General features: G+C 45.1%; 1 protein-coding gene across 8 annotated transcripts in view; it reads right to left on the bottom strand.

Moving 5' to 3' along the window:
* Positions 1 to 1,101: 1,101 nt before the first annotated feature.
* Positions 1,102 to 26,269, bottom strand: part of KCNG1 (potassium voltage-gated channel modifier subfamily G member 1) — a 28,891-nt gene continuing 3,723 nt past the window's right edge. For 2 of the 8 annotated variants that reach the window (XM_084854156.1, XM_084854157.1), the window contains exons 2-4: positions 10,360 to 10,459; positions 8,975 to 9,783; positions 1,110 to 5,940 (exon numbers count right to left, since the gene is read on the bottom strand). In XM_084854156.1, the coding sequence (XP_084710282.1) occupies positions 5,170 to 5,940; positions 8,975 to 9,733 (1,530 nt within the window). In that variant the 5' untranslated portion in view covers positions 9,734 to 9,783; positions 10,360 to 10,459 and the 3' untranslated portion in view covers positions 1,110 to 5,169. Of the gene's footprint in view, positions 5,941 to 8,974; positions 9,784 to 10,359; positions 10,460 to 18,179; positions 18,360 to 18,391; positions 18,815 to 23,925; positions 24,710 to 26,269 lie in introns of those variants that run through there. The other 6 variants (XM_084854155.1, XM_084854159.1, XM_084854158.1 and 3 more) reach the window with 5 other exon arrangements.

The raw sequence follows: 26,269 nt of genomic DNA on the forward strand, positions 1-26,269 counted from the left end.
GTCAGGAATGCTTGGAGTTGTAGTCCAAAACATTTGGAGGGAGCCGGGTTGGGGAAAGCTGATCTAGAGAGATTCAGAAGGCCTTCCCCACATACCACAGCCTTCTGACAGTGGAAAGGGAGTTACTGAGATAGTACCCAGGGCATAGTCTCATTCCCCTTGGAGCTAATGTCCACTGATCCAGTTACAACCAATCATTTACAGTCACAAATGTATAAACATCCCTTTCCTCATTAGCTCATCATTTGAGCTAACTGTCATACAATCTTAAGACATGAGTGAGCATTCTTCAGGCTTGAGTTCTAACAAAGACAGCCAGGGCAAAGTAGTACCTCCGAGGATGGATGTATATTTAGCAGGGGTGGGTGAGTGGGTGGGGGGATGTTGAGTACATGCTCAGGCCAAGAATTTGGTTTCAGTACTAGAACTGAGGTAACCATCGTTTCACACAAAAATTCATGCCTGGATTCCCTCTGCGCTTTGTTCATTTTAGTGACCTAGTTTGAGGGGTGTGGTAAAAAAGGTAAAGGTGTCCCCAACCAGTCGTGTCCGACTCTAGGGTGCGGTGCTCATCCCCGTTTCTAAGCTGAAGAGCCAGCGCTGTCTGAAGACGCTTCCGTGGTCATGTGGCCGGCATGACTGAACACCGAGGTGCACGGAACGCTGTTACCTTTCCCGCTGAGGCAGTACCTATTTATCTACTTGCAATTTCTTGCTTTTGAACTGCTAGGTTGGCAGGAGCAGGGACTGAAGACGGGAGCTCACTCCGTCACGCGGCACTCGGGTCTCGAACTGCTGACCTGCCAACCTTCCAGTCTGCAGTTCAGCGTCTTAACCACTAAGCCACCGCGGTCCCACTAAGCCACCGCGGTTGTTGCTAATGTTAAACCAAAGGTAGTCACGACTAGGGAAGGCAATGGCAAACCACCCCACTATAGTCTGCCATGAAAATGCCAGCACAAGCGGCGTCCCTCTAGGAGTCAGTAATGACTTGGTGCTTGCACAGGAGGAACCTTTCCTTTCCTTTCTTAATGTTAAACCGACTGGTTTAACACTAAGCTATTCAAAGGAATAGTGGGACATAAACATAACAAGTACATAATAAAAATGAAAAGAAAATCCATTCTTTTTATTAATCAAAGTGAACATGGCTGCTACTGTTCGAGTTGAAAATATACACACTATTGCCAGATATACACAAGATGATACAAAACAGCAGTCTCTGAATTGCCACTGATAAAAACTGTTGCTTTATCTAACATAACAAGATATATCTCCATTGCACACCGTTACTTTTTAATCCGTGGCAATTCCATGCAGTCTGTTGTAATTCATAAAAGAACACTGTTGTCTTCATAGACGTCTTCTCAGCTGTGTGTACTGTTAAAAAGTAAATGATTTCTTTTTAAAAAATACAGCTCAAAACTCTCAGACATGGGAACACTCAGTTGAAGGTTTTGAAAAGATCTGTAATTTTAATGAAGTTGACTTTAAAAATCAAAATGAGGTGATGCACCAGAAAGTGCTGATGAACATTTTTTAAATCTTCAGTCTTCATATTTGAAAGCGGGACACAGTATGGGAATTCAATGCTAATATAGTTGAGACATATATGCTGTCTCAATTTACTGTTAAGAAGCCACAGCCACTTTGCTGTTTGGGGGAACAAACCCGAAATTTCTTACAGTGATTGATAGGATAGCTGTTTTCTAGTTTACAAGTAATTTGTTACCATGATACAAAATCCAAAGCAGGCCAAATTTATCCCCGGTTCAGATACTCAGTCCTTTGCATGTTTACTCAGAACTATGTCCCTGTCAGGAGCACCCTAGCTGCCTCTTGCAGTCCCCACCAATAGCCAACTCAGGACACAGATGACGAGGATCCTTTCCAAGACTTTATTCCATTATGACTCTTTCAGAATACTAGTAGCTAGCGCCAAAGCAAGGAACAGCACTGGGGAAAGATAGCAGAGGTAAGGCAGTTGGTCCCTGTTTGAAGGAGAATCACGGGAAGACTCTGAACTTATGGGCTAGGGAGAGATCCTCCCTCTTTCCCTTGGGTCCTTGGGACACAACCGTTGTTTGCGCGTCAAACGAGCACTACGCCTCCTTTCCGCGCCCTCCATCTGTCGCTGCTCTCTGCGTCTGCGCCGAGTGTCCAGCAGGCCCCTCTCCAGCGCTCTCTCGCTGCCAGGGTCACTATCTATCCCAGGAATGCTGGCAGGAGGAATCTCTGCCAGCTGCTGTGCTTGTGAGAGATGAGCGCGCCCCTCTCCCACAGATTGCTGTTCCTCCTCAGAATCAGAACTGTTCTGGGGCTCTATTGGCTCAGTTTCCACCCTGACAGTCCCACTGTGTTCAGTGGGGCTTGTCCCCAGATAAGTGGGCGTAGGATTGCAGACCTACTCTGACAGACAGGTCTGGCATCCAGAATCTTGCAGAATACTGGAGTCTGACTGTTCGTTAACGTTGCAATCCTGTGCACACTTACCTGGGAGTAAGCCCTACTCAACACAGTAGGACCAAGTTTTGAGTAAACATGCTGATAATTGGGCTGCATAACACACATCTGAAATACTATGAGCGAATGCTACTGTATATGTAAGAGCAAGAAGCTACTCATCAGGTTCTCATCACCACTGTACACTCATGTCATTTTAGTATCTGGCTCATAATCTCTCAAATGTGCATGCATTTCCATTTCAGGACCTGATCTTGCAAATGAATACCAGCATGAGTTAACAAAACTGAAAGAAGTAGCTCATTGCTTGGCCCAATTAACCAATAAGGTGATACAACTCAACAGGTATGTCTAACTGAAATCAGGTGGGGTCTTAATTAATATTTTGTTCTGGAAATTCAGTGAACTGTGCCCTGTCATTTTACTGATGATGTTTGTTATTAAAAGCATTTAAGAGAGGTAGGGCCGCTTAGAAAAGGGGTTGGAAGGGACCTATTGTGATTCATAGAGAACAGTGGTTTTCAAACATCATACTTTCAGGGAGAGACTCTTATGCTGAATAGCCCCTGCCTATTTGTATGGAACGTCTGTGTGCTGCAAAGGATTCTGGGTCCTGTTCTAATTGGTTTGTGTAAGGCAATGGTCATGCCTGTTGAGCCTCACTATTACCCTGTACAAACAGAAAGCAACTCCCCTGGAACTGTGTATTGCAGGGGGTCAGTAACAGGGGAGACTTTTTCCCCCAGGGAAGCTTGTCTACCATTAATTGATCTTCTCATTTTGGACCCCCTGAGAAGTCTCCAAGAAACTCCATGGTTCCCTGGAATACAGTTTTCCAACCACTGACTATAGGTGAACACCCTCAGTACCAAAGAACTGATCCCCTACTGCAAAATTGCTTGAGTAATCTTGTTTCTCAGTGTGGACAGTCATTGTTATCTGCCTTGGTTGTCCAAAATATATGTAGTCTACTGCCTGTGCTACTTGAGTGCGCGTCGTTTACTGCAAGCCTCGACTGTGAAGGAGCATGTCACATGCGCCTTCTCACTCACTGGAGACACTTCCACAAGTTTCTGCTCATGGCCAAGTCACGTGACAGGCTCACCAAACACATTCAGAAGACAAAAAAAAAAAGCAAACAAATCCAGTTTGTATTGGTGTGAGTCAGACCTGAACGAACAGGGATATAGGCAGACCCTTGGTTGCTTTTCAGTGTTCTACAAGCACTTTGTTTGATTGCTAGGGAACTTATACTAGGGAAGGACAATGCAATTAGCAGAAGGCTTTATACCTTTTAGTTTCACTCATGGGAAACTTACTGACTTTCCGCTGACTCATCCCGTCTTCTTTACCTTTCCAGCAAAGAGTTCTGATAATTATTGCTCCTTTAAAGGAGCCAGATGTCCATGAGTTATCACAAGCAATGAGACTAATAATTTCTGGCAATTGAGCTAGATCAAAGTGTTTTATTTCCTTCTAGCCAATGCAAAAGAAAACAACTATGAGGGAATGATTGGCATGGTGTGATATTTCAGTGCATATTCTGTTGGATTTGCAGTTAGCTACCTTTTCGTTATTAACATTATAAGGCATGGAATAGAAGGATAGCCATTGCAGGTTAATCTAGCAGTCAGTATCCAGGAGACAGGGAATGATTACCCGGTGTTTTCTTTTAAATGTTCAGAGGACAATGTGCATGAGAGGGCAATTATAAAGGTTTTTGGCTTTCATGGGGCCCCTGGTTCTAACCAATCCCAGGGGAAATTGTGTAAATAGGAAGCTGTGAAATCCCATAGTTAGCAAGATAGAACTGGATACAGGAAACCTCCATGAAACACTTTCTAGTTTCAACTGCTTTACAAAATAAACCATGTCAAAGGGAAGAGAAAAATCATATCCAGTGTCACTTGGGCTGTGCCTGGTCACCTAGCGGGAAATGCTACTCGCCAATGGTGAGCAAGTGAGTGCCTAATTAAAGGCTGTAATTCATCAGAAACAAGTAGCTCCCTGCTGTTCTTTAAATTATGGCTGAAAAGGGAGAAAATGCTACTATGGCTTATCCTGGCATAGACAATGATCTAAAGGTATTTGATGTATTCTATATTTGAAGCTAAGGAGGTCAGCAGCTGGAAGAGACACCAACAATGAGACCTTTGTACTCTGGAGAAAAAAGCAACAATGAAATCACAATTAACTTTTCTGCAAATGTGACATCCATGTTTAACTCCAGTACAAATAATGGAGTTATACACCCAAGAATTTGGATCTCTGAGATGGTACAGTTCACAAGTATTGGTATAAATAAGCAACAAAAGGTCAATTAACGAAATGATCAAACCATTAACATTCACAGTCATTTTCTTGGGAAATGGCTTGCCTCTTGATGTTACAAATGGCAACAGCTGTGCCCAGTATGTAATTTTACACTGTTCTCCTTTTGGTTAATGATACCTGTTTGCTTTTTAAAACCTCATTTCATGATCTTGTGTATAGACTGTGCAGTCTACTGAAAAGCAACGATCTTATCCTCCACCCTAATAATAATGCAAACACGCATAATGATGAATAAGTCCCCATTTCATAATGGCTAAAAGCCCTTTTGCATGTTATTTGTACAATACATCTCCCAAAAGCCTCCAGAAACAAATACCAAGATGCAATCTGTTACTGTTTGCTCAGCAACAGGCAGACACGGAAACTTCCGTTTCAGTCGTTGTCCCTGGTCTCTGAGGAGATACTCGGAAATATGTCACTCCCTGGTGACGCGTTGCTTAACTGAGACTTTGTTTTCATTAAGAATTGTGCCCTCCTGTACATAATTCTTTCCTGCTCTTGCTTCAGCTCAATGTATGAGCGGGAAAACGTGTGGAAGATGGACGTGACAGGAAAGGCCATGAGAAGGATCCCACTGAGGATGCTGCTCAGTGCCACCACCTGGCCTGGGATGCTTCTGGGTACCATGTCGCCATAGCCCACTGTTGTCATAGTGATTACTGCCCACCAATAGCAAGCAGGGATGCTGGTGAACTCCTGGGAGTCTGCCATTTCGTTTTCAATCACGTACAAGAGGGGTGCAAACAGTGCAATGGCTACGCAGAGGAAAAGCAACAAGAGCCCAAATTCGCGGGTGCACCGACGAGCGGTGAGCCCCAAAGTCTGCAGGCCCAGTGAGTGCCTGGCAAGCCGCATAACATACAGGATCCTCAAGGCACGGAGTATGCGGAGCACCAGGCCTACCTTGTCCAGGTAGATGTTGCCAGAGCTTGGCTTTTTATTACTGCCCACCGAAGCAGTGTCCAGCAACAAAGTGATGTAATAGGGCAGGATTGCAATGATATCAATCATGGTTAACGGATACCTCAGGAACACAAACTTGTTTGGGGCCTGGATGAACCTCAGCAGGAACTCCAAAGAAAACCACCCTACGCAGACAGATTCCACGATGAAAATGTTGTAGCACATCTGAGAACATTCGCCCTGGAGCGGAAGAGACAGATACTACATGAATATCTAGTTAGCTGGCAAAAGTCAGAGGAATGTTTTATTAAGAACTAGGGTGGTCACTTACAAATCGCCAAAAAAGAGAGGAAACGCATCACCAAAAAAGAGGACACTGATTTGCATAAGATTTGCATGTGTCTACATGCAAATTCAGAAATAATTATTATAATTATGGTACATCTCACCATGGGGTACAAGACTGTGACCAGGTCACCTGTGGGCCTGCCTTTTCAGCCTGGTGTTCAGATGCTAACTGTGGATGAGCAACAGTTCTTACGGTTAATTATCTTTAAACTGGAACTGGATGGTACTGCCTTTCCAATAGAGAATGCCTTCAAATAGAGGACGATCCTCTGGAAGCCCTTCAAATAAAAGACTGTCTTCTGTAAAAGAGGACACATGGCCACGCTAAAAACATAGAAATTGCCCATCTGGATGAGACCAAGGGCCATCTAGATTGCATTCTGTTTCCAACAGTGGCTAATCGTATGCCCCTCGGGAGCCTTTTCCTATTGATTGTCACCAGATCACGTATTATGAAGCAGACTGCCTCTGGTTGGGAGGTTCTGTTTAGTATCACTACTAATATCAACAGTGATGTGGGTTTTCTAGAAAATTCTGAATTGAATCCCCCCCCGGAAATTATTCCAATGCAAATTAGGTTCATTTGCATAGGGTTATTTGCACTGGAAAATTTTCCGTTTGTATGGAAAATTTTCCAGTGCAAATCAGGGTCACTTGCACAGCAAACTATTCACTTTGCACTGGAAAATGTTCTAATGCCCTAGAGCAGGGGTGGGCAACTCCAGAAGTTTTGGCCTACAACTCCCATCATGCCTCAACACTGGCTATGCCAGCTGTAGGCCAAAACATCTTTAGGGTCACAAGTTGTCTACTCCTGCCCTAGAGAGATCTAATTTAGCATGTTTATTTTACTGTACTTGGGGGGGGGGAGCTAAAAAGGTACCCCAAGTTAATTTTCATCCCAATACAGCACAAGTATTTGACTGAAATATTTGAGGGGGAAAATTAAAGCACACATGATGCAATTTAAATGTTATATTACGGAGAAATTTTAATTGGAATACCTGTAAAAATTTAAAGACAATAGCATGTACTTTCCTTACACTGTTTAAATTTAAGGAACAAAGGTACTGAGAACTGTTTCAGCAACCCAAAGAACTGCACACGTTATGCCGACAGCCACTGTTTTTCAACAGAGTTCAACTCTCTTCCACAAAGGTTGTTGGAGAACTTTCAGTTTCGCTGCCACCATTTCTTAGTTCCATTCTACTCTGAGACATATATGTATTTCAGTGACATTAATTACAACTTTGAAACTACCAGCCTTGCCTAATATTGTATTTGCAATTGCCATCCATTCATTTTTATTAATGAACTGGAAAATTTTCTGCAGAAAAATAAAGCACTGGGAAATTTTCCACCCCACATCACGGAATATCATGGTTCACCTATTCTCCATGAATTTGTCTAATCCTTCTTAAAAGCCACGTAAGCGAGGGCCCCTAAAGAGTCTGTGTGTGCCCAGGTAGAAGAGGTCTATTTGGGTGTGACAGCTTTGCTTAGTTGGCTGCTATTGGCAGAAGTCCCCTGTATCCTGAATTCTGGATCTCGTTAACTGCCAGAGATGCCTGTTTCAAACGTTAAAGGCACAATCCTATGCACGTTTAGACAGAAAAAAGTCCTACAACTCCTAGCATGCCCCAGCCAGCATTGTGCTCTAAGGAACCCACCCAGCCAAATCTCATCCCTATTCATTGTCCCCCCTGCCCACTTCCTGCTTCCTTTCTCCTTCCTGTTCCCTCTGGAATTGCTGCTCTCATATGCAGACAGCAGTTGCAGTCTATGATCTTTTCCTTTTTTGGTCCCTCAAGATACTTGCGTTATTTCTGTTTTTAAAGGATTTTAAAATTATTATCTATATCCTCTTCATTAGGGCTCTAAGCAATCTCCCAACCAAGAGCAGAATCATGTCCACATCTGCTTAGCTTCAGCAGTGCTGTGGTATCAGATGTGGGCAACTTGTGACCCTCCAGATGTTTTGGCCTACAACTCCCATGATCTATAAAACCCCCATAAAAACTGCTTATTTACTAAGAATAACATGTAACTTCATACTTGAGAAAAAAGTCTGCAGAATTTTTTTTATAAGAATGTTATACATGTATAAGCCCCTGTGGCAATTGGTATTTTAGTAATGTTTTAATTGTGTGTGTTGTCTTATTTGTAATTTCTATTACCATTAATGTTACAGCCCCTTGAAGAAGGCCTAAAAATAAGAAAAAGCCCGAAATGTGTTGGGCTTCCTACAATAATTTTTTTTTTTGCATCTCGAGAACCTGCTTCTCTTCTTTGTAGACTACAGCTCTTGCCATCCCTGTAGCCCAACAGAACTGGAGGGTATCAGAATGGGGAAGGTGGCTCTAATGGAAATAAGAATAGGCTCTATTTGTTTGGCTGTGACCATAGACCAGCCTTGCAAATGAATTCCCAAGGATATGACCCCAAACCAATTGTTACCAGCTTGCATATATTTATGTCAATCTTTCATGACCCATTGATGGCCTGAAAATGATCAGCATTATCATCAAACCACCTATTCTCATTTTCAAAGGATTTTCCCCCATATCCAAAGACAATTTTTACTCCCCACAGCAGATGTGGGCAACTGTGGAAGGTCTGGGGCCATTTTCCCCCCTGGACTCCCCCACAGGCCATTCTGCAGGGTGCCAAAAACATTTTAACTTTTTTTGTTTAATGGTGTCTGTAGCGCTACAGTGCACCAAACAGGTCAAATTTAGCTTCTTTGAAAGCTAAATTTCACCCTTTGGACGTTCTATATGCCATTAAATAAATAATAATCCTGAATTCGGTGGTGCCAGCCACATGTAGCTTGCATGTTACCCACCCCTCCCCTACAGAGACAGGATGAGTGACAATGCATAGGTTTGCTACAGGGTGATGCTTTACCATCTTAAGATCAACTTACTCTCTCCTCTTCCTCTCTTAAGCCAGGCATGGTGCTGATAGAGAGGTTGACTGCCGTGATAGTCACAAACAGCACTGATAAACAGGCAAATACTTTCCCAGGAATCCCAGACTGAGGCCTCTCCACCATATCTTGTAACTTTTTCATGCAACGGCCAGCTTTTGTTTCCGCCACTGCTTCGCACTGGTTTTCACTATCAATGAAGTCATCCTCTGTGTCATTCATTTCTGCAAGTTCCTCCATCTTCTGCAGGTACCTCCTCTTGCAGCACCATTCCAGGTTGTCTTCCTCAATGCCCCAGTAAAGCAGCTCCTCTTGAAATGAAAGAGCACACATCTCTCTCAAGAGTCTGAGCTTCCCTGCCCGCAGGAAAGTCAAGATGGTCCTAAACGCCCTAGGGTTGCGATCAAAAAAGAACTCATTGCAGGTCACGTCGTAATCGTCGCAAATATTGAGGATGTCATCAAAGTTGTTGCAAAATTTTAGCTGTCCCAAGCGGGTCATGGGGAACTCGTCCAGAGTGGTCCATGGGAGTAAGTATTTGAAGCCACCCACATTTATGATGATGTGGTGCTTTCGGTCTTCTGGATGAATGTGTTCATAGAGTTCTTCCCCAGGGCGAATGAGCTTGGCTCTTTGGTAAAAGACTCCTTTGAGAGCTTCTGTTTCAGCAAAGAAAGTGTGGTTGAAGGAGGCATCCGAAGCACAGCTCAGAGCACTGTAGTCATAGTCCGAATTTTCTCCTGGTAAAAGAGTCATCTTGGTCACCAGGTTATTTCACATCACTTTGATGCTCCAGCTATTGATTTCTGCAGCAGAAAAAAAAACTTCAGTCTCAATTTGTGTTTTCCCCCATGTAATAGCAGGGACGACTGCTTATGCCACCATAAATCTGTCAGTGTCAGATCCAGATTTATGTTGGATCAACTGTGCTGGTGGAAGTGGACTTCCCTGTCCCCTCCTTCCCGCAGCAGGCGTTCCAGCCCCTTGAGAATGCTACATGGATGCAAAGGTCGTTTAATGTTTGCACAACCCACCCCCGCCAGCTTTGGATGACAAGCCACAGGTTGAATATGCAGTGCAGGCAGGCGGCCATTTTGAATATTCAAACCACATCTTGTTGTGTCATCCGAACCCAGTGGGGGTGGGTCATCTTATTTATTTATTTATTTAGGCTGTTTGATCGGGCAAACCAGGACAGAGTCAAAAGACCCTGAATGGGGTGAGCTGTGGTACAGGGGTGAGGGTGGACCCCCCCCCCAAATTGGGTAGAGGGCCCTTCTGCGAGTGGAGGCACTGGCAAAGTAGCAGAGCAGGGGGTGGGGGTGTGAAAGCACAACCCATCTGCTGCCATTGGTTTGTAACCCAAGGGAGCCTGGTCTCACCAGAGAGTGTAATTTGATGTCAGCGGAGGACGGTGTCAGGGCTGGGGGAGCAGGGGGCTGCATCGTGCAGGCTCCATGCCAGGAGGGAGGCCAGTAGCACCTAGCAGAGGTATGAAAAGGGATACTTGAGGATTTAATTCAGTCCACATTTGGATGTGAACCAAACTCATCCGTACCTCACAAACAAATATGCAGATCGGAACGCATTCTTATTTTGCACTTTTCTGAAATTTATACAATTTCTTTATCTTACAGTAAAATGCAATGTTTTATTCAGATTTTTTTAAAATCACAAATTAATGCAGAAATGGAACATAAGAGGAGCCTTCCTGGATCAGACCAAAGTTCCATCTAGTCCAGCATTCTGTTCACACAGTGGCCGACCAGTCGCCTGTGGGAAATCCACAAGCAGGACATGAGTGCAACAGCACCCCCCCCGCCCATGTTCCACAGCAACTGGTGTACAGAGGCACACTGCATACTGCCATCAGGACTAGTAGCCACTGAACTCCTCCTCCTCCATGAATTTGACCAGTCCCATTTTAAAGCCAGACAGAGTAGACTTAAGACTGAATGAATGACTTACGACTCAATATGTTCAAAAGTGATGCAGAGCGGAATTGGACAGACACCGTTTTTCTTCCTAGCATGCTGCTGCTGTTGCTGCTACTCTCCAGTTGCATGGCCTGTGCCCAAGCACAGGCTGATGTCACTTGCCAACCCTGCACGTCGCCTGGATGCTACAAGCCACTTTCCTCACATGGTGTCTCCTGTGGTCACCCTTTCTCTCAACTACACGGTCAGATTTGCCCCATATCTCTGGGACTCTCTCCAGAAGGAAGTACATATGTCCCCTTCTTTGTTAGCTTTTAAATAGACCTTAAAAGTTTCTATGTTTCTATCTGTGTTTTACTAAAAGTGTTGTGCCACTGCCATTTTTAGTTTTATATTGTTTTGTATGCATTATACAAATTTGTTTTATATTGTTTTAATTATGTCTGTAAGCCAACTTTGCCCTGAAATGCAGCATATACATTTCTTGAATAAACAGCATACAAATTTCTTAAATGCAAATAAATAAATATACTCTTACTCTCTGAACATTCTTCAATATCATTTGGAGACTGTGCAGAGTGACCACACAGCGAACAACATTCTCTGTTTGAGTAGTCTGTTTGTACACATTCTTCACGCTTTCATGTGAATGTCTCTCTGCCGTCCGGCATTTATGCACATTCGCCATTCAACTTGGATAAACTGCAAAAGCACCACCGTCAATTCCGGATGGAGATCTGGCAGCTGGTGTGTTGGAAAATGTGTAATGTATGGAGATGCATCGAGCTTGGATTTGACCTTTATGTGGGAGCCCTTCTCTCAAAAACAGTCAAGTATTGAAATGCTATTTAAACTTAATGAATTGAGAACTCCTAGAGCAGAGCAGGGTCAGCAATACTGGAGATGTGCATCTGTGGCTAATGAGAAAAAATGAGTACCCACAAGAGCAAGGGAATTAACCATCTTCTTGTGTGCTCCATCAGTTTATACTCTGCCAGGTGATGCGGCTGGAAAGGACCTCAAAGGTCATCTAACCAACCCCCCTGTCAATGCAGGAACTCCATTGGTACAGCATCCCTGATTGGTGGCCATGCAGCCTCTGCGTTAAAACCTCTAACCAATGAGAGTCCACCACCTTCCGAGACAGTCTACTCCACTATTGAAACGCTCGTACCATCAGGACATTCTTCCTAATGTTTAGTCAGAATTCCCTTTCATGTAATTGGAACCTGTTGGTTCGAGTCCTGCCATCTAGAGCAGCTTTCTTGATGCCCGCCAATGTCTCCCCCCCCCCACCGTGCCACTTGCATGATGGATACATGGGATGCACGTGTGTTTGTGTGTGAGAGATTGTGAATGTGTAAGAGTGTGTGTATATGTGGAGTGAGAGAGTGCATCTATGGATGGTGATCCAGAGTGAGAGAGAAAAAGAGATGGGGGAAATGAGTCGGCTGGCAAAGGAGAAGGTAGGGGAGAAACAGAATTTGCCTTCTGTGAAATAGTTTTCTGTTGATGCTGAAAGCTGTGGGTTCAAAGGAGCTGTTTAGAGTGTTGGGGCTCAGACCACACCTCTGCCTTGTACCCAGGCTTTTTGGGCAGGTTACTTGTCTATTGTGACTAGCCACGGCTCTCATGGCAGCCATTTTGTGGTGGTTCCAAGGACAGTTTCTCAAACTGCCAAATGTGCCCAAAAAGGTTGCCTTCCCAGGATCTATCTGGAACAACAGAAAACAGATTTACTCCATCATCTACATGACATCCCTTTGGATATTTGAAGATGGCTATCATATTGCCTCTTAACTGTCTGTTTTCCAGGCTAAATATACCCAATTCCTTGTAGGTGTCGAGGCTCCTCACCATCTTTGCCTTCTGCCACCCTCTTCTGAACATGTTCTGGTTTGTTGATATCCTTCTTCAAATGTGGCATCCTGAATGGGACACAGTACTCCAGTTGCAGCCTGACCAGCACAGAACGGAGTGGGGTAATTACTTTCCATGAACCCTCTGAGCTTGCTTACAGGAGTTCCTTTTTCCTTTCTTTTTCTTGGTGGCTAGGTGCAATGCAGAGGAAAGCCTTGGCCAAGAGCCAGCTGCTGTCTCCATTTCCTAAGAATGTCTCTGAGCCCCATGTGTGGCCCAGACACAGTCATGGGAAATGAAGACGGCAGTGTCTGGAAGCCCTCACTTTGCTTTGAAGTAATCCCAGCTGCCAGTAACGCAATGTGTTAATTCAAAAGAAAAGAGAGAGGGGTATGGCACCCTAGTGGGTGCCAAGAATGGTGTCTGGGGGTGCACTGGTGCCTGTGGGGGCCATGCTGCCTATCCCTGCACTAGGCTCTACTTCAAACCTGCCATTTTGTGATTGGCTCTGCCCCTAAGCTGCCATTTTGTGACTGACTTTGGCTAGTATTCTGTGGGGCCCCGATAAGGTAGATTTTGTAGTCCTAAAGTCTCTCCACCCCTACACTGCAGAATAAGACTCTCCCATACCTGTTACTGGCTCACAATTCCCACAAAGATTTTTATTTATTATTTATTTAATATATTTATATCCCACTTTTCTTCCATCATGGAACTCAAGGTGGCTACATGTGGTTCCCAGGTAGTCTCCCCTCCAAGCACTGACCAGACCCAAACCTGCTTAGCTTGAGCAAGGTTGCTGCCTCATGTGCCTTCAGACTATGCCCTGGTATGGAAAAACGTTTTCTAGCTCCTGCCATCATGGGAATGAGGGTGTTCATGTACTGTTACCCCACAAAGTGGGCTGTAGCTCCATGTGGTAGAGCGCATACTTTGCAGGCAGATAGTCCCAGGTTCAATCCCTGCATCACCAGGAAGGATTCAAAAAGGTCCCTGTCTGAAAGCAGAGACAGCTGCTACTGATCAGTGTCAACATCACTGAGCTGGATGGACAAATGGATGCAAGAAAGGTTCCTGTGCCTACCTTCACATAGAGGCTTTTTGTCAACACAGATGAAGAGCCTCCATGGTGGTGGCCCCACATTTTCCCAAAACACTCACATGGGGGGCTCTGCTATGTCTGAACCGGCCCTGAGTAGCTCACTTATTATACTTACAGACAGGCTGGCTTAAGAATTACCTCTTTTCCTGATAAAAGTTTTTTGCCTTGAGAAATGGCACTGTGTAAACAGCTAAAATTTTTGAACTGGGAAGGCACTGGGTCAAATTTCACCTCAGCCACTAATATGCTTGGTGGTCTTAGGAAAGCCACTACTACCCCCAACCCCCACATGCAATATGGCAATAATACTCTCCTCAGACAATGAACCACTCAGCAGAAAAGCAAGCTAATATACAGAATGTGAAACAATTGGTTGTATTCAGCACAGCTGATAGCCCCTCCAGATGATGCAGTTCCCTGTTCTGCCATCAGGGTGTGTGTGCGTGTGTGTGCGTTCGAAGATTGCTTGGAACTCCCCTTAGGAGCATACGGAGAAAGGGTTCTGAGGATCCCTCTTCAGGTTCTATGGTGAAATGTGTCTGCTTATTTTGCATGCTTCTGATTTCTACAGGGTAGGGACAAAATGCTATTCAGAGCACTGAAACTGCCCTTCTGACCTCTGGAATTCCTGCTCAAGTTGGCTGGGAGGAGATGACCATCAATCAGAGATAACCAGTCAGCTAAATCCCTTTTCAAATCCTTGCTCCCTTGTACAAGGTAGTGTGGGGGTCATCAATCCAAACCACAAGGGAGGGTAGGCAAAGCTGGACTGGAAATGGCACAGAGTGCCAATATGTGGAGTGATGATCCACCTTTGGTGATGCAGAAAGAGGTATGATTTTTGGAGAGCTACAGGAAAATAGGGATTGGTGTGTGCGTGCATGTGAGGGGGGGGGGCTGCATGAAAGCAGAGGCATATAATTCTGTGTACTGTCTTGCTGCAGGAAGAAAATTGAAACCATTCTTCATGTTTTGTTTTATGCCTTTGCACAGCACCTAGCACAAGAAGGTTTCTGTGTGGTACAAATGACGTATAACAGCCTTCCCCAAACTGGTGCCCTTCAGATGTATTGGACTACAACACCCATCAACCCCAACCAGCATGGCCGATGTTGCAGTCCAAAGCATCAGATTGGGGGAGGCTGATGTATAGCAGCTATTTGTTTAACCAAGAAAATATCACTGAATGCGTTCCTTATTCCACAGTGCTGCAGTATTTTCCTGCTTGTATGTATATGAGAAAGAACCGGAGACATACAGAGACCACATTGAGAGCAGCTGAGCTGAGCAATAAAGGATACATTGCTTATCCACACTTACTTGGGAGTAAGCTCCACTTGAATACAATTAGACTTACTTCTGAATAAACATGCATAGGAAGAGACTGCACGTATTCTAAGCAACTAATCTCACTTAGTGTGATGAAGGACGTTCTTTCCTTCCTATTGACCAAATCAAATTTAAAAGGCGTATGACTGGTCCTCTGTCAACAAGAATTCAATAAGACTTTGCCATATGGATCAGAGAAATATGCATTTCCCAAAACAAGAAAGAGGAGCAGCAACTTCATTATTAAAATTCCACTTTGGATTCTTTTCTCTTTTTTCCCCTTCCAAACTTCCTCTGCAGCATTTTGATTTCTGCAATGCATCTCTGATGTAATCAGGGATCCTGTGAAAAAGGGCTTGCTACCATTTTGTGGTGCAGGCAATTTTAGAGCCATTCCCTGGGTGAAAATGATAATGCACTATAAGTCACGGTTTCCTGCAAAGGAAACTGTAAAAGTCTGAACAGACTTCTGATGTTCTAGAACTTCTGAACTGTTATTTATTCTGTTCCCCTTCCAACAGTAATATATGCTCTAGTGCAGTGTAAATACCAATATAATGAATGGCCTTTCCAAAAGAAGTAATTACCACAAGAACTTTAAAGTGTTCTTCAGTTATTTCATTCACAGACTTTTCTGTATGGAAGAAGAGTCTATCAATGGCTACTAGTCACAATAGCTAAATTCACCCTCCAGGTTTCAGAAGCAACATGCTACCAAGTACCAGTTGCTGGGGGAAAACAACAGGAGAGAGTTATTGCCTTCAAGTCCTGCTTGTGGGTTTGTCGAAGACATCTTGTCAGCCACTGTGAAGAACAGGATGCTGACTAGTTGGACCTTTGGTCTGATCCAGCAGGGCTCTTCTGTAGTCCTACAGTATACTCAGTGAAGCTCAGCAGAGGTTAAAGGCTCAAGGGATTATTCTCCACCAGCTGAAACACACCTCAAATGTCACCACAAAGAGCTCACTCCCCCCACCCTCAAGGTGACCTGTCAAATTCTGATTTGGCGGGTTTAAAATCCATCTGGTGACAAGGTCATCTCAAACTTTTGCTCTGTGCTATAAAGTAGAACTGGAAGCTGTAACAAAATGAGGCCATCAGCATCTCTGAGTTTTTTTTACCAACAGATGAAAATAAATATTATGCTTTAATTATCTCAAGGCAGCTATTAACTGCTGCTGGACAATATTATACCAAATAGCCTGAGTCGAGGGGGGAATCAACCCACAAATTCAATATTGGTCAAAGTTTTGGCGTTGTAGGAAGTCTAACATGGATTCTGTTAACAAACAGCACTGATTTTGCAGGAAGTTAACTTTATTTCTACCTAGAAGATTATTTTGCAAATATAGTGAATCGGCTCAGCTGTTCATTCCAGGTACAGAGCTGATATTGCTGAGAGAAGGTGAGAATGGGGTGGGGAGCAATATATATTTTGCCTGTAAACTGATTTCAAATATATTACATCCCACCGAAGTTGTAGTGAGCCCCAAAGCAGTTCTTAACATGGACATCAAAACAACAGCAATGAACTCAAGGACAATTGAAGTATTGTGATAGCTTATTGCAATAGAAAATACCGCAAAGAGCTGAGACAACTGAAATGCATCAGCAACAAAGACAACTACTGAAGCCAGTTTTAACAGAAAACCTTGACTAGAATAAAGTACCAGCGTGGAAGAAAATAGAAATTCACCCCCGTGCCCCCGGTTAATCAGGCAAAGGGCAATCAGAGGGAAGGTGAAAACTAATTTCAATGCACCACACTGCTGAAACAAAGCATTGCTAAGGCAAGAGTGAGATACCGGAGGCAGAAAAATGGATATCAATAATATGCCAAGTCTATCACAAGACTTGAGCTGTCACTCAATTGATTACAGTTAAAGCAATCAAGGGGAAATACATAGAAGCCCCCAAAGCAGGCAATCAGTGCAGAAGTTCAGTTGTTCAAAAAAACTTTGGTCCCTCAAGCAAAGGAAAGGTTTTTTGTTTTAGTGCAAGGGATGAAAAAATAAAAGGGAATTTGGGATTCTACACATGGACTCAATGCAGTTAAGGCAAATTTCAACACAGCCCCGCTTTGTTCAAAGCACCCATGTCCCATCAGAGAGCCTCACCAAGTGATTGACCGCATTCCATACGGTGTTGTTGTGGGATTCCTGCTCAGAGACTACTGTCTTGTAGCTGGTGAAGATGGGAGGAGGAGTCTTGCAAATGGAAGGAGTCTTGCAAAATTAAAGCTACCATCCCATGTACACTTCCTTGGAGCGAGTCTCACTGAATTTGTGTGTGCATGTGTTTCTTCTTAATAATCACACATAGGATCAGGAGACATACTTACAGGTTTAGTATGGGGCGGTGGTGGTGGTGGATCTGCACCGAAGAGGAGACCCTTCCCAGCTAGGGGAACTGGTATAAGACAGATGGGGCCAGAAGTCATGGATAGAGCAGATGGTTTGCCTGCAGTAGGTCCCAGGTTCAATCCCTGGTATCTCCAGGTAAGGCTAAGAAAGTCGCCTGCCTGAAAGCCTGAAGAACCATTCAGTGCTTCCTGTCAACATCAAGCTAAATGGACCAGTATAAGGCAGCTTCCTACGTTCTTGGATAACTGCTTAGTTTTATGGAGATGATTATAAGAGCGATCATAATCAGCACACCATGGCATCATTCCCTCCCTCAGTATCTGAGGCTTCCATCCCAGAATTAAGCGGAAATGGGGCCCGCCCACCCGCCAAAATCCACGCCGCCGCAGCACACATTAGCCGAGGCAATTAATCCGGATTAACACAATCCCCGCTCCGTATTCCAACATGGTCAAGAAGGCACACGGTCCCCGAACTATCAACGCGTGTTGAAAAGGGCGGTGGGGGGAACCACACTTGCTCTGTTCCCTAGCCCTGTCCACTGGGGGGGGGGGGCACGAGCAAGGTCGCCGTCAAGGGACACGTAACCCTGCTGCGTTAAGCGGCTTGACCTCTTTCGGGCTGACGATCCCGGGCCGCTCCACGATCCGCATTGGCGGCTTCCGACGCGCTGGCGCTCCCACCCGGCTCCGGGCTGCTTCTGGAAGAAAGTTCGCCAGAAACTTGCCCAGGAAGTTCGGCAGAGCTGGTAGCGGAGAATCGCCTGTTGGAGACAAGGGGGCCGGGGGCGGCTGGGAAGGAAAGAGAGGGACGATGCACTTACTCGCCACGCAGCGCCTTCGGTTCTCCTGGGCGGGCGGAGCAGGCGAAGGAATAGCCGGGGAGCGAGCGCGAACGGCAGCACCGAGCGAGGCGGAGGCACCGCGCCCCCAGCGCGCAGGAGGCGGCGGGGCGGCGCCCACGGGACACCCTCCGCTGCCGCCCCTTCGGAAGGAGAGGACACGCTGCTCATGGTAACGGCGGCTCCGGCGCCAGGGATGCCCGCGGGAGCTCGCGTTGGGGCTGCCCGGGGTGCGGCTCCCGCGCGAGGGAGGCGAGGCGGACGCGCGGAGGGAGGAGGACACACCCTGCACACGCAACGGACGCGTGCACGACCCTCCCCCTCGCCCGCTGGCACATGCAGCCGCGGCAGCAGCTGCAGAGCGCGTCCTGCGTGCAACAGGCGCTCGGACGCGCCGCCTGCAACAGGCTACACGCACTCCCTCCCCCCCAAGCAAGGGGCGCGTGCGCTTCCCTGGTATTTCTTGGGCGGGGAGCCCCCACGCGTTTCTTGCATCCCGGCGTGTCATGCAACGGGCGCACACAGTCGAGCCGTGCAAGAAGCGAGCGTGCGACACGCACGCCAGCTAAAGGCGAACCGGCCTCGGGGCCAAAGCTTCACACGCAAACCTCTCCTGTGGGGCGGGAAGCTCCGTCGCAGAAGGCTCACCGCGCCATCCCCCGGCCCAGCAGTGTAGGCTGGTGGCTCCGATTTCTGTGGGGCTGTGGATCCATTCGGGGCTTCAGCCAGAACTCTAAAGGAGCTATCCAAGATGCTGAACCTATTTTGGGGATAGGGTTCAGCACCTTGGTTAGCTCCTTTAGAGTTCTGGCTGGTTCTGACTAGAACCCAGTATGGACAGACAGCCCCACCGAAATCGGAGCCACCAGCCTCCACTGCTGGAGGGGGGCGGCACGGTGAAGCTTCTGCGACTGGCCCTCAATTCGAAAGCCCCATTGCAGGCAGGGGAAACGTGGAAAGAGGCGTTTGCAAAGAGATGCGTCGGTGCGGTGTGTTTGCCCGCTGCGTTTTTACTCAAACGCGTGTTTTGCCCTCCGAGTGCCGCGTGCAATTACACAAATGCCTGCATCCATCCGTAGATCGCCTACACAGCGTGATCTTCAGATATATTTGGAATGCTGGGCTTGTTTTACGTTATACATCTTTACATGCGAATTTTATAAACTACATACGGAGGCTTCCGGGTAACGAGGATTGCGCCCTTAATGGGGAAAGGAAAGACATCGGTGGAATAAATACCTGCCGCTAAGGGCAGATTTGCAGAGGACAGTGTGATACACGCAAGCACAGGGGGGCAGTTGCGGCACCCTTCAAAATGAATCGGGAACCAATCTGGAAAGTGCAGTTTTACGTGTGAAAGAGGCTCGAACGCATTATAGACGGGCTGGGGAGACGACCCTTGTGAGAGGGCTGGCATATAGGACACCTCCTCTCGCCACATTCTCTGGTTCTGTCATATTCAAAAAAGGAATTTGTGGACAAACCAGCCCTCGCTGCCGTGGCGATTTTGCTAGTGATGAAGATGCAAAAGGGGTTGTGAAAGAAGGAGCACAACAGCGGATCACCAGGGTTGCAATGCCGTGCACATTTACTTTGGAGTAAGCCCCACTGAATTCAGTGGGTCTTACTTCTGAGTAGACACAGATAGGATTGCATTGTTTGGCACATGATAGGAAGCTGCCTTACACTGTCTCTTACCATTGGTCCATCTAGCCCATTCTTCTTCTTCAGCATTTATACCCCATCCTTTTTCCTCTTGCAAATAACCCAAGGCAGCTTTACATAGTATTCCTCTCCATTTTATCCTCAGAACAACCCTGTGAGGTAGGTTAGGTTTAGAACCAGTGACTGGCCCAAAGTCACCCAGTGAGCTTCATGGCTCAAGTGGAGACTAGTACCTGCATCTCCCAAGTCCCTGTCCAGCACTCTAACCACTATTCCACACTCGGTCTCAAGAAAGTATTGTCTACTTACTGACTGGAATGGCTTTCCAGGGTGTTAGTCAGTCTTTCCCAGCCCTATCTGGAAATGCCAGGGATCACGCCCTGGACCTTTTTGCCTGCAAAGCCTGTGCTCCCTACCGCGAGCTGCCCCACGTGGGTGGGATGGGGTAAGCCACTGTGGAACTTACATAGGCTTGCGCTGTCAGTAAATGTTTTCTTGATGCTGTTTCCTGAATGAAGCCAAGGTTCCGTTCTGGTTCGCCACATTTTCTTTGCATAGGTAGATTGCCTGTCTGTCTCGCCCTCTAGAAACTCTTGCACAATGCCATGGTGCCATGATCTTGGACCACGAGGTGTCGCTGCACTGCTGTGAGCTGGGTCAGTTTTGTTTGCTGATCTGCAGGCTTGCTCATACATTTTCATGAATTTGCCTGAACAACAGCAGGCTTCTACCACATGTGTTGCTTATATACTCCTTGTACTATTAATAATTTGACCCTTTATTTTAAAAAGGCCTTGTGCTGTACGTTCGTCTTGTGTCGAGGCAACTTGCAGCCATATTAAAAACTAATTTTAGCAAATGACCATGGGTTACAAAACACAAACCTGTCCTACAAAACCCACTCAGACTATTAAAACCGAATAATAATTTTCTTCTCTGGCAGCTCAAAAATAATCTTAAGATTTAAGTTTCTCGATTAAAACAGCATAAAAGCCATACAGCGTTTCTTTCACTTCCCAGCAAACTGGTAAAATTTAGCAATATACTTTGGACTGTGACTAATTTTTTTTTTTTAAGTGTATGTGGAATTAATTCAGATTATTTAAAGGCCATTGTTGGATGCTACATGTTGATTTTGCAGTTCTGGGCTGGGGCCAGAATCAAGAAAACTTTGATTCAGTTCCCAGTTCAGGACATGGCCTGGTTTGCACATAACTCTAACCCCATGGCTTATTGAAGTCATGGTTTGTTGCCCTGCCCAGGGCTTGTCTGGCAGATGATTGAACAAACCATGGTTTATTTACTCAATCCTTGGGTTGTTTGTTTCCCTCCTTCTCCTGCTCCCTCACTGTATCCCTGGGTTTTTTGTCTGCTCTTGCCCACCACCTCTGTAGTTTGGCGAAACAACCCATGAACAACCCACTGTTCTGGGTTCGCAGATAACGACAACTCATGCCCAGAGTTCACAACCTAACAATTATATCTTTGAACTATATTAGCACAGTTCTTCTGCCATGATCAAGGTTTGTGTTCCATAGCCTTATTGTAAATCTTTGTACATATTAATAGATGGGAGGAAGTCTTTTCAGGATCGGTCCTGAAATATCACAAATATGAGAAATGTTTGTAAAGCATTTTCATCATATTGAAGGGTGCACCTCAGGCTTTAGAAATGGTCTCTTTCTTTTCATACCTTGTGACTCATTTGACACTGCAGTGTAGCTCTTCTGTTATCAGCCTGCAAAACTCCTTGGCCAACACATTCCGTACCATCATCACTTAATTCAGGTAGAAAAATAGATGCCTTTGAAGATGTTGAGCAGATCCAGTTTTTTAAAAAAATACCCCCCCCCAATTTGACTGCATTTGAAACTGGCAAGGGATTCCCTAAGCAAATGAAGATTTAGCTCCAGAAGAAGATTTTAATCCCCTTTTCATACTTTTTGTTGCTTGAGGGCTACCTTACCTTCTGTTCCTTTGAATCCTGAAGCTAAAATGTTGTCCTACCTGCTCCCTGGTTCATGTAGATAAATCCAGCACCATTCAGCAGTCAGTAGCAATTCTGGAGTTGAAACACAGTGATTTTGGCTTTGTGACACACACCTCTGACTCTATTACTCCACAAGCAAAACAAGGAAATTGATTTGCTCTTTGCAAACTCAGTGGATTCTGCAAAGCCCAGTGGGGAAGAATTCCAGATGTGGAGTACATGTAGAGTTAGTCACAGGAATGAGCTGTGATCAGGGTCACAAATTATTTCCCCTACAATGGATGCAGAGATTTGAAAGGATGCATTTGTCATGTTTTGTTGTTTTCACACCCTACCCCAGACATCCAAGGGTTATGTGCTATTAATTTAGAAATCAAGGTAAGAGCCAGTTCAAGGTTGACCAGAAAATGGAGTCCTGGGTGTGATTTTGCAAATAAGAGAGGGTTCTCAGAGGTTCCCATTAAGTTTTATGGGACAAAGTAAATGGACTGCAATCAGGGAGACAAACTGGATAATGGATACTTGGGTCACCAGTATCTAGAGCAGACGGTTAGTTTGGCTTTCTTTCAACAGTGTATCTGATTACAACTTGCTCAGTGCTATTCGTGTTTTTATTCATTGTATCAAATCATATTCAGTGACTCACACTTATGTACCAATTTAACATACAAAGCTGCCTTACATTGGGCAAGTTCCAATGATCAAACAAGCCATGCTGGCTTGTTTTAATCCCTGGCACATGCTATCACGTGCTGGGTGCCATTTCCCTAATTATCCACCCAGGCACAGCTTGTTGTATCATCTGAGCCTGGGCTTGTTGGGGGGGAAACAACCCTCAGATAACTCAACAACAGGCCATGGGTTATTTGAGGATTGCTTTCCCCTCCAACAAGCCATGCCACCCGAATTTGGATGATAAAACAAGCTGTGCCCAGGCAAGTGATTAGGAAAATGGTGCCCACCATGCATGAAGGATTAAACCAAACCACCATGGCCATTATTTAAGCCATGGTGGCTTGTTTTGATTGTGCAAGCCAGGTCAGCGACTAGGTTCACACAACATGATAATGCTGTTACATTATCAAGGTTATGTACATACAATACAAGGTTGAGTATGGGTTGAGTGTGGGTTGTCATTGAACCATGTTTTGTTGTTGAAATGTGGGTTGTTTGAACCCAGCTGTGCTAAGAACATGGTTTGTTAACCATGAACAACCCACAGTCCACAGGCAACAACAAACTATGGGTTCGTTCGTTAGTGCGGCTGGGTTCAGACAACATGACAACCCACATTTCAATGACAACCCACAGTTCAATGACAACTCACACCCAACCCATGCTCAGCCTTGAATGTGGGTTATTGTGATGTGTGAACCCAGTCACTGAGTTCATCCATCAGTCCATGTAGCTTGATCTTGGGCCGCTTCACACAATCACTGCAACCCTACAACTAATCATGGGTTATTTGAGAGTTGTTCAAATAAGACCTGCTGCCTGGGTTCGGATGACATGACAAACCATGGCAACCCCCCACTGGGAGTTGAATATTCAAAATGGCGGCTGGCATGTACCACAACCCACCATGGCCTAAATAAATCTGAGTGGGCTGTAGTAATTGTGTAAACCTGGTCTGTCTACTCTGACTGGCAGTGGCTATCCAAGGCAGAGGTTTTTTTCCCCATCCCTCCTGCCTGAACTTTTATGCATGCAAACCATATATTCTGCCGCTGAGCTATGACCTCTTCTCAGTTATGGATCTCTCTATTTCCTGGAAGCGCAAGCAACTTTCAGAAACATTGTAAAGCCTTTCTATGTGTGCTGCTTTCAAGGAAAGACTGGCAATTTAAAACATTTATGTTTTCAGCAACTCTAATTGAATTGTAATGGGATATATGGCTTATAGTTGCATTTTAATCTTTTGTTGTTGCCTCGAGCCTTTGGCATAGGGTTGGCTGAAAATGCACATTAATAAAATACATATCCATTTGTATCTTCACTGTATAGATAGTGTACACAGTGACCGTAAATGAAAGAGCAAAGCAGGTGCATAGCAACAACAAGGTTCTACAATGTAGACTCTACATAATGCTCAATGAAAACAAGTGGTTATTTGTTTAAAATATTAATAGGCTTTGTCTCCAATAAAGACAAAGCAACGAGAGAGGAACAGAAGCTCACTGAGCCTTAATACATTTTAGGGAACTGCTTTATGAAGAAGGATTAGTATGTTATTTAGCAGGGAACTAGTAATCACCCAAACTATGCATGTGTGAAATCTAATGGTGTGGTTGTTCCCTGGCACATTTTCAGGTGACCGGAGGAAAATGCTGAAGACCTTGAGGTTTCTTTGATGTTTCCACTCCATGCTGAATAGGCAACCCATTTTTCAGCTTAAGTTTTAAAATGCAAATTTGCCCAACAAAGGATGCTTCCAGATGAGGCTTTTACAGCCCCATCACCCTGCCTCATCCACAGAATGTTTTGAGTGGTGGTGGTCTAGATGTCATCTTCCACTTGTAGCCGTTCTGTGATTTCCCATCACTGGTCTTTTTTCTTACTGCAGAAAACCCATTAAGGAATAAAAGCCAGAATAGCTGTACAACGCCTTCTGATCGGTGGCACTAGGAACCTTCCACCTGGAAGGACTTAAAGAAAAGGCAAACCAGAATAGTGGTCCTCAATATGACAAAGTTTAGGAGTTTTGGTTGAACAAATAGCTGCTATACATCAGCCTCCCCCAACCTGATGCTTTGGACTGCAACATCGGCCATGCTGGTTGGGGTTGATGGGTGTTGTAGTCCAATACATCTGAAGGGCACCAGTTTGGGGAAGGCTGTTATATGTCATTTGTACCACACAGAAACCTTCTTGTGCTAGGTGCTGTGCAAAGGCATAAAACAAAGCATGAAGAATGGTTTCAATTCTCTTCCTGCAGCAAGACAGTACACAGAATTATATACCTCTGCTTTCATGCAGCCCCCCCCCTCACATGCACGCACACACCAATCCCTATTTTCCTGTAGCTCTCCAAAAATCATACTTCTTTCTGCATCACCAAAGATGGATCATAACTCCACATATTGGCACTCTGTGCCATTTCCAGTCCAGCTTTGCCTACCCTCCCTTGTGGTTTGGATTGATGACCCCCACACTACCTTGTACAAGGGAGCAAGGATTTGAAAAGGGATTTAGCTGACTGGTTATCTCTGATTGATGGTCATCTCCTCCCAGCCAACTTGAGCAGGAATTCCAGAGGTCAGAAGCACAGAGTTTCAGTGCTCTGAATAGCATTTTGTCCCTACCCTGTAGAAATCAGAAGCATGCAAAATAAGCAGACACATTTCACCATAGAACCTGAAGAGGGATCCTCAGAACCCTTTCTGATTGGCATTAAATTTGCATATGTTATTTAACTACAGATGCAAATTTAGAAATAATTATTATAACTTAAGTAGAAACACAATACATCTTGCCACTGTGGGAAAGACTGACCAGGTGACCTGTGTGCCCAATGCTCAGTTTCTTGTCCAGGTGCTATCATTTGATGGGCAACTTCAGGGGCCCTGTTTTCCCTTCCCTCTATCTTTCCCTTCCCTCTACCTTCAGGGGCCCTGTTTTCTAGCTCTCGCAGCCATAGGTTACTACAGCGAATACCATTGCTTTAACTATGCGGACCTTTGTTGTCAGTGTGATGTCTCTGCTCTTCACTATTTTATCAAGATTTGTCATTGCTGTCCTCCCAAGAAGTAAATGTCTTCTGATGTCCTGGCTGCAGTCAGCGTCTGCAGTAATCTTTGCGCCTAGAAAGACAAAGCCTGTCACTGCCTCCATGTTTTCTCCCTCTATTTGCCACTTATCAATCAAGCTGGTTGCCATAATCTTGGTTTTTTTGAGGTTTAACTGCAACCCAGCTTTTGCACTTTCTTCTTTCATCTTCGTCATGAGGTTCCTCAGCTCCTCCTCGCTTTCAGCCATCAAAGTGGTATCATCTGCATATCGGAGATTGTTAATGTTTCTTCCAGTGATTTTAACTCCAGCCTTAGCTTCATCAAGCCCAGCACGTCGCATGATGTGTTCTGCGTACAGGTTGAATAGGTAGGGTGAGAGTATACAATCCTGCCGTACTCCTTTCCCAATCTTAAACCAGTCCATTGATCCATGGTCTGTTCTTACCGTTGCTACTTGGTCGTTATACAGATTCCTCA

The sequence above is a fragment of the Heloderma suspectum genome, chromosome 4 (genome assembly GCF_057233095.1).
Source record: "Heloderma suspectum isolate Gila_16-S chromosome 4, 16-S_ref, whole genome shotgun sequence".
NCBI lineage: Eukaryota > Metazoa > Chordata > Lepidosauria > Squamata > Helodermatidae > Heloderma > Heloderma suspectum.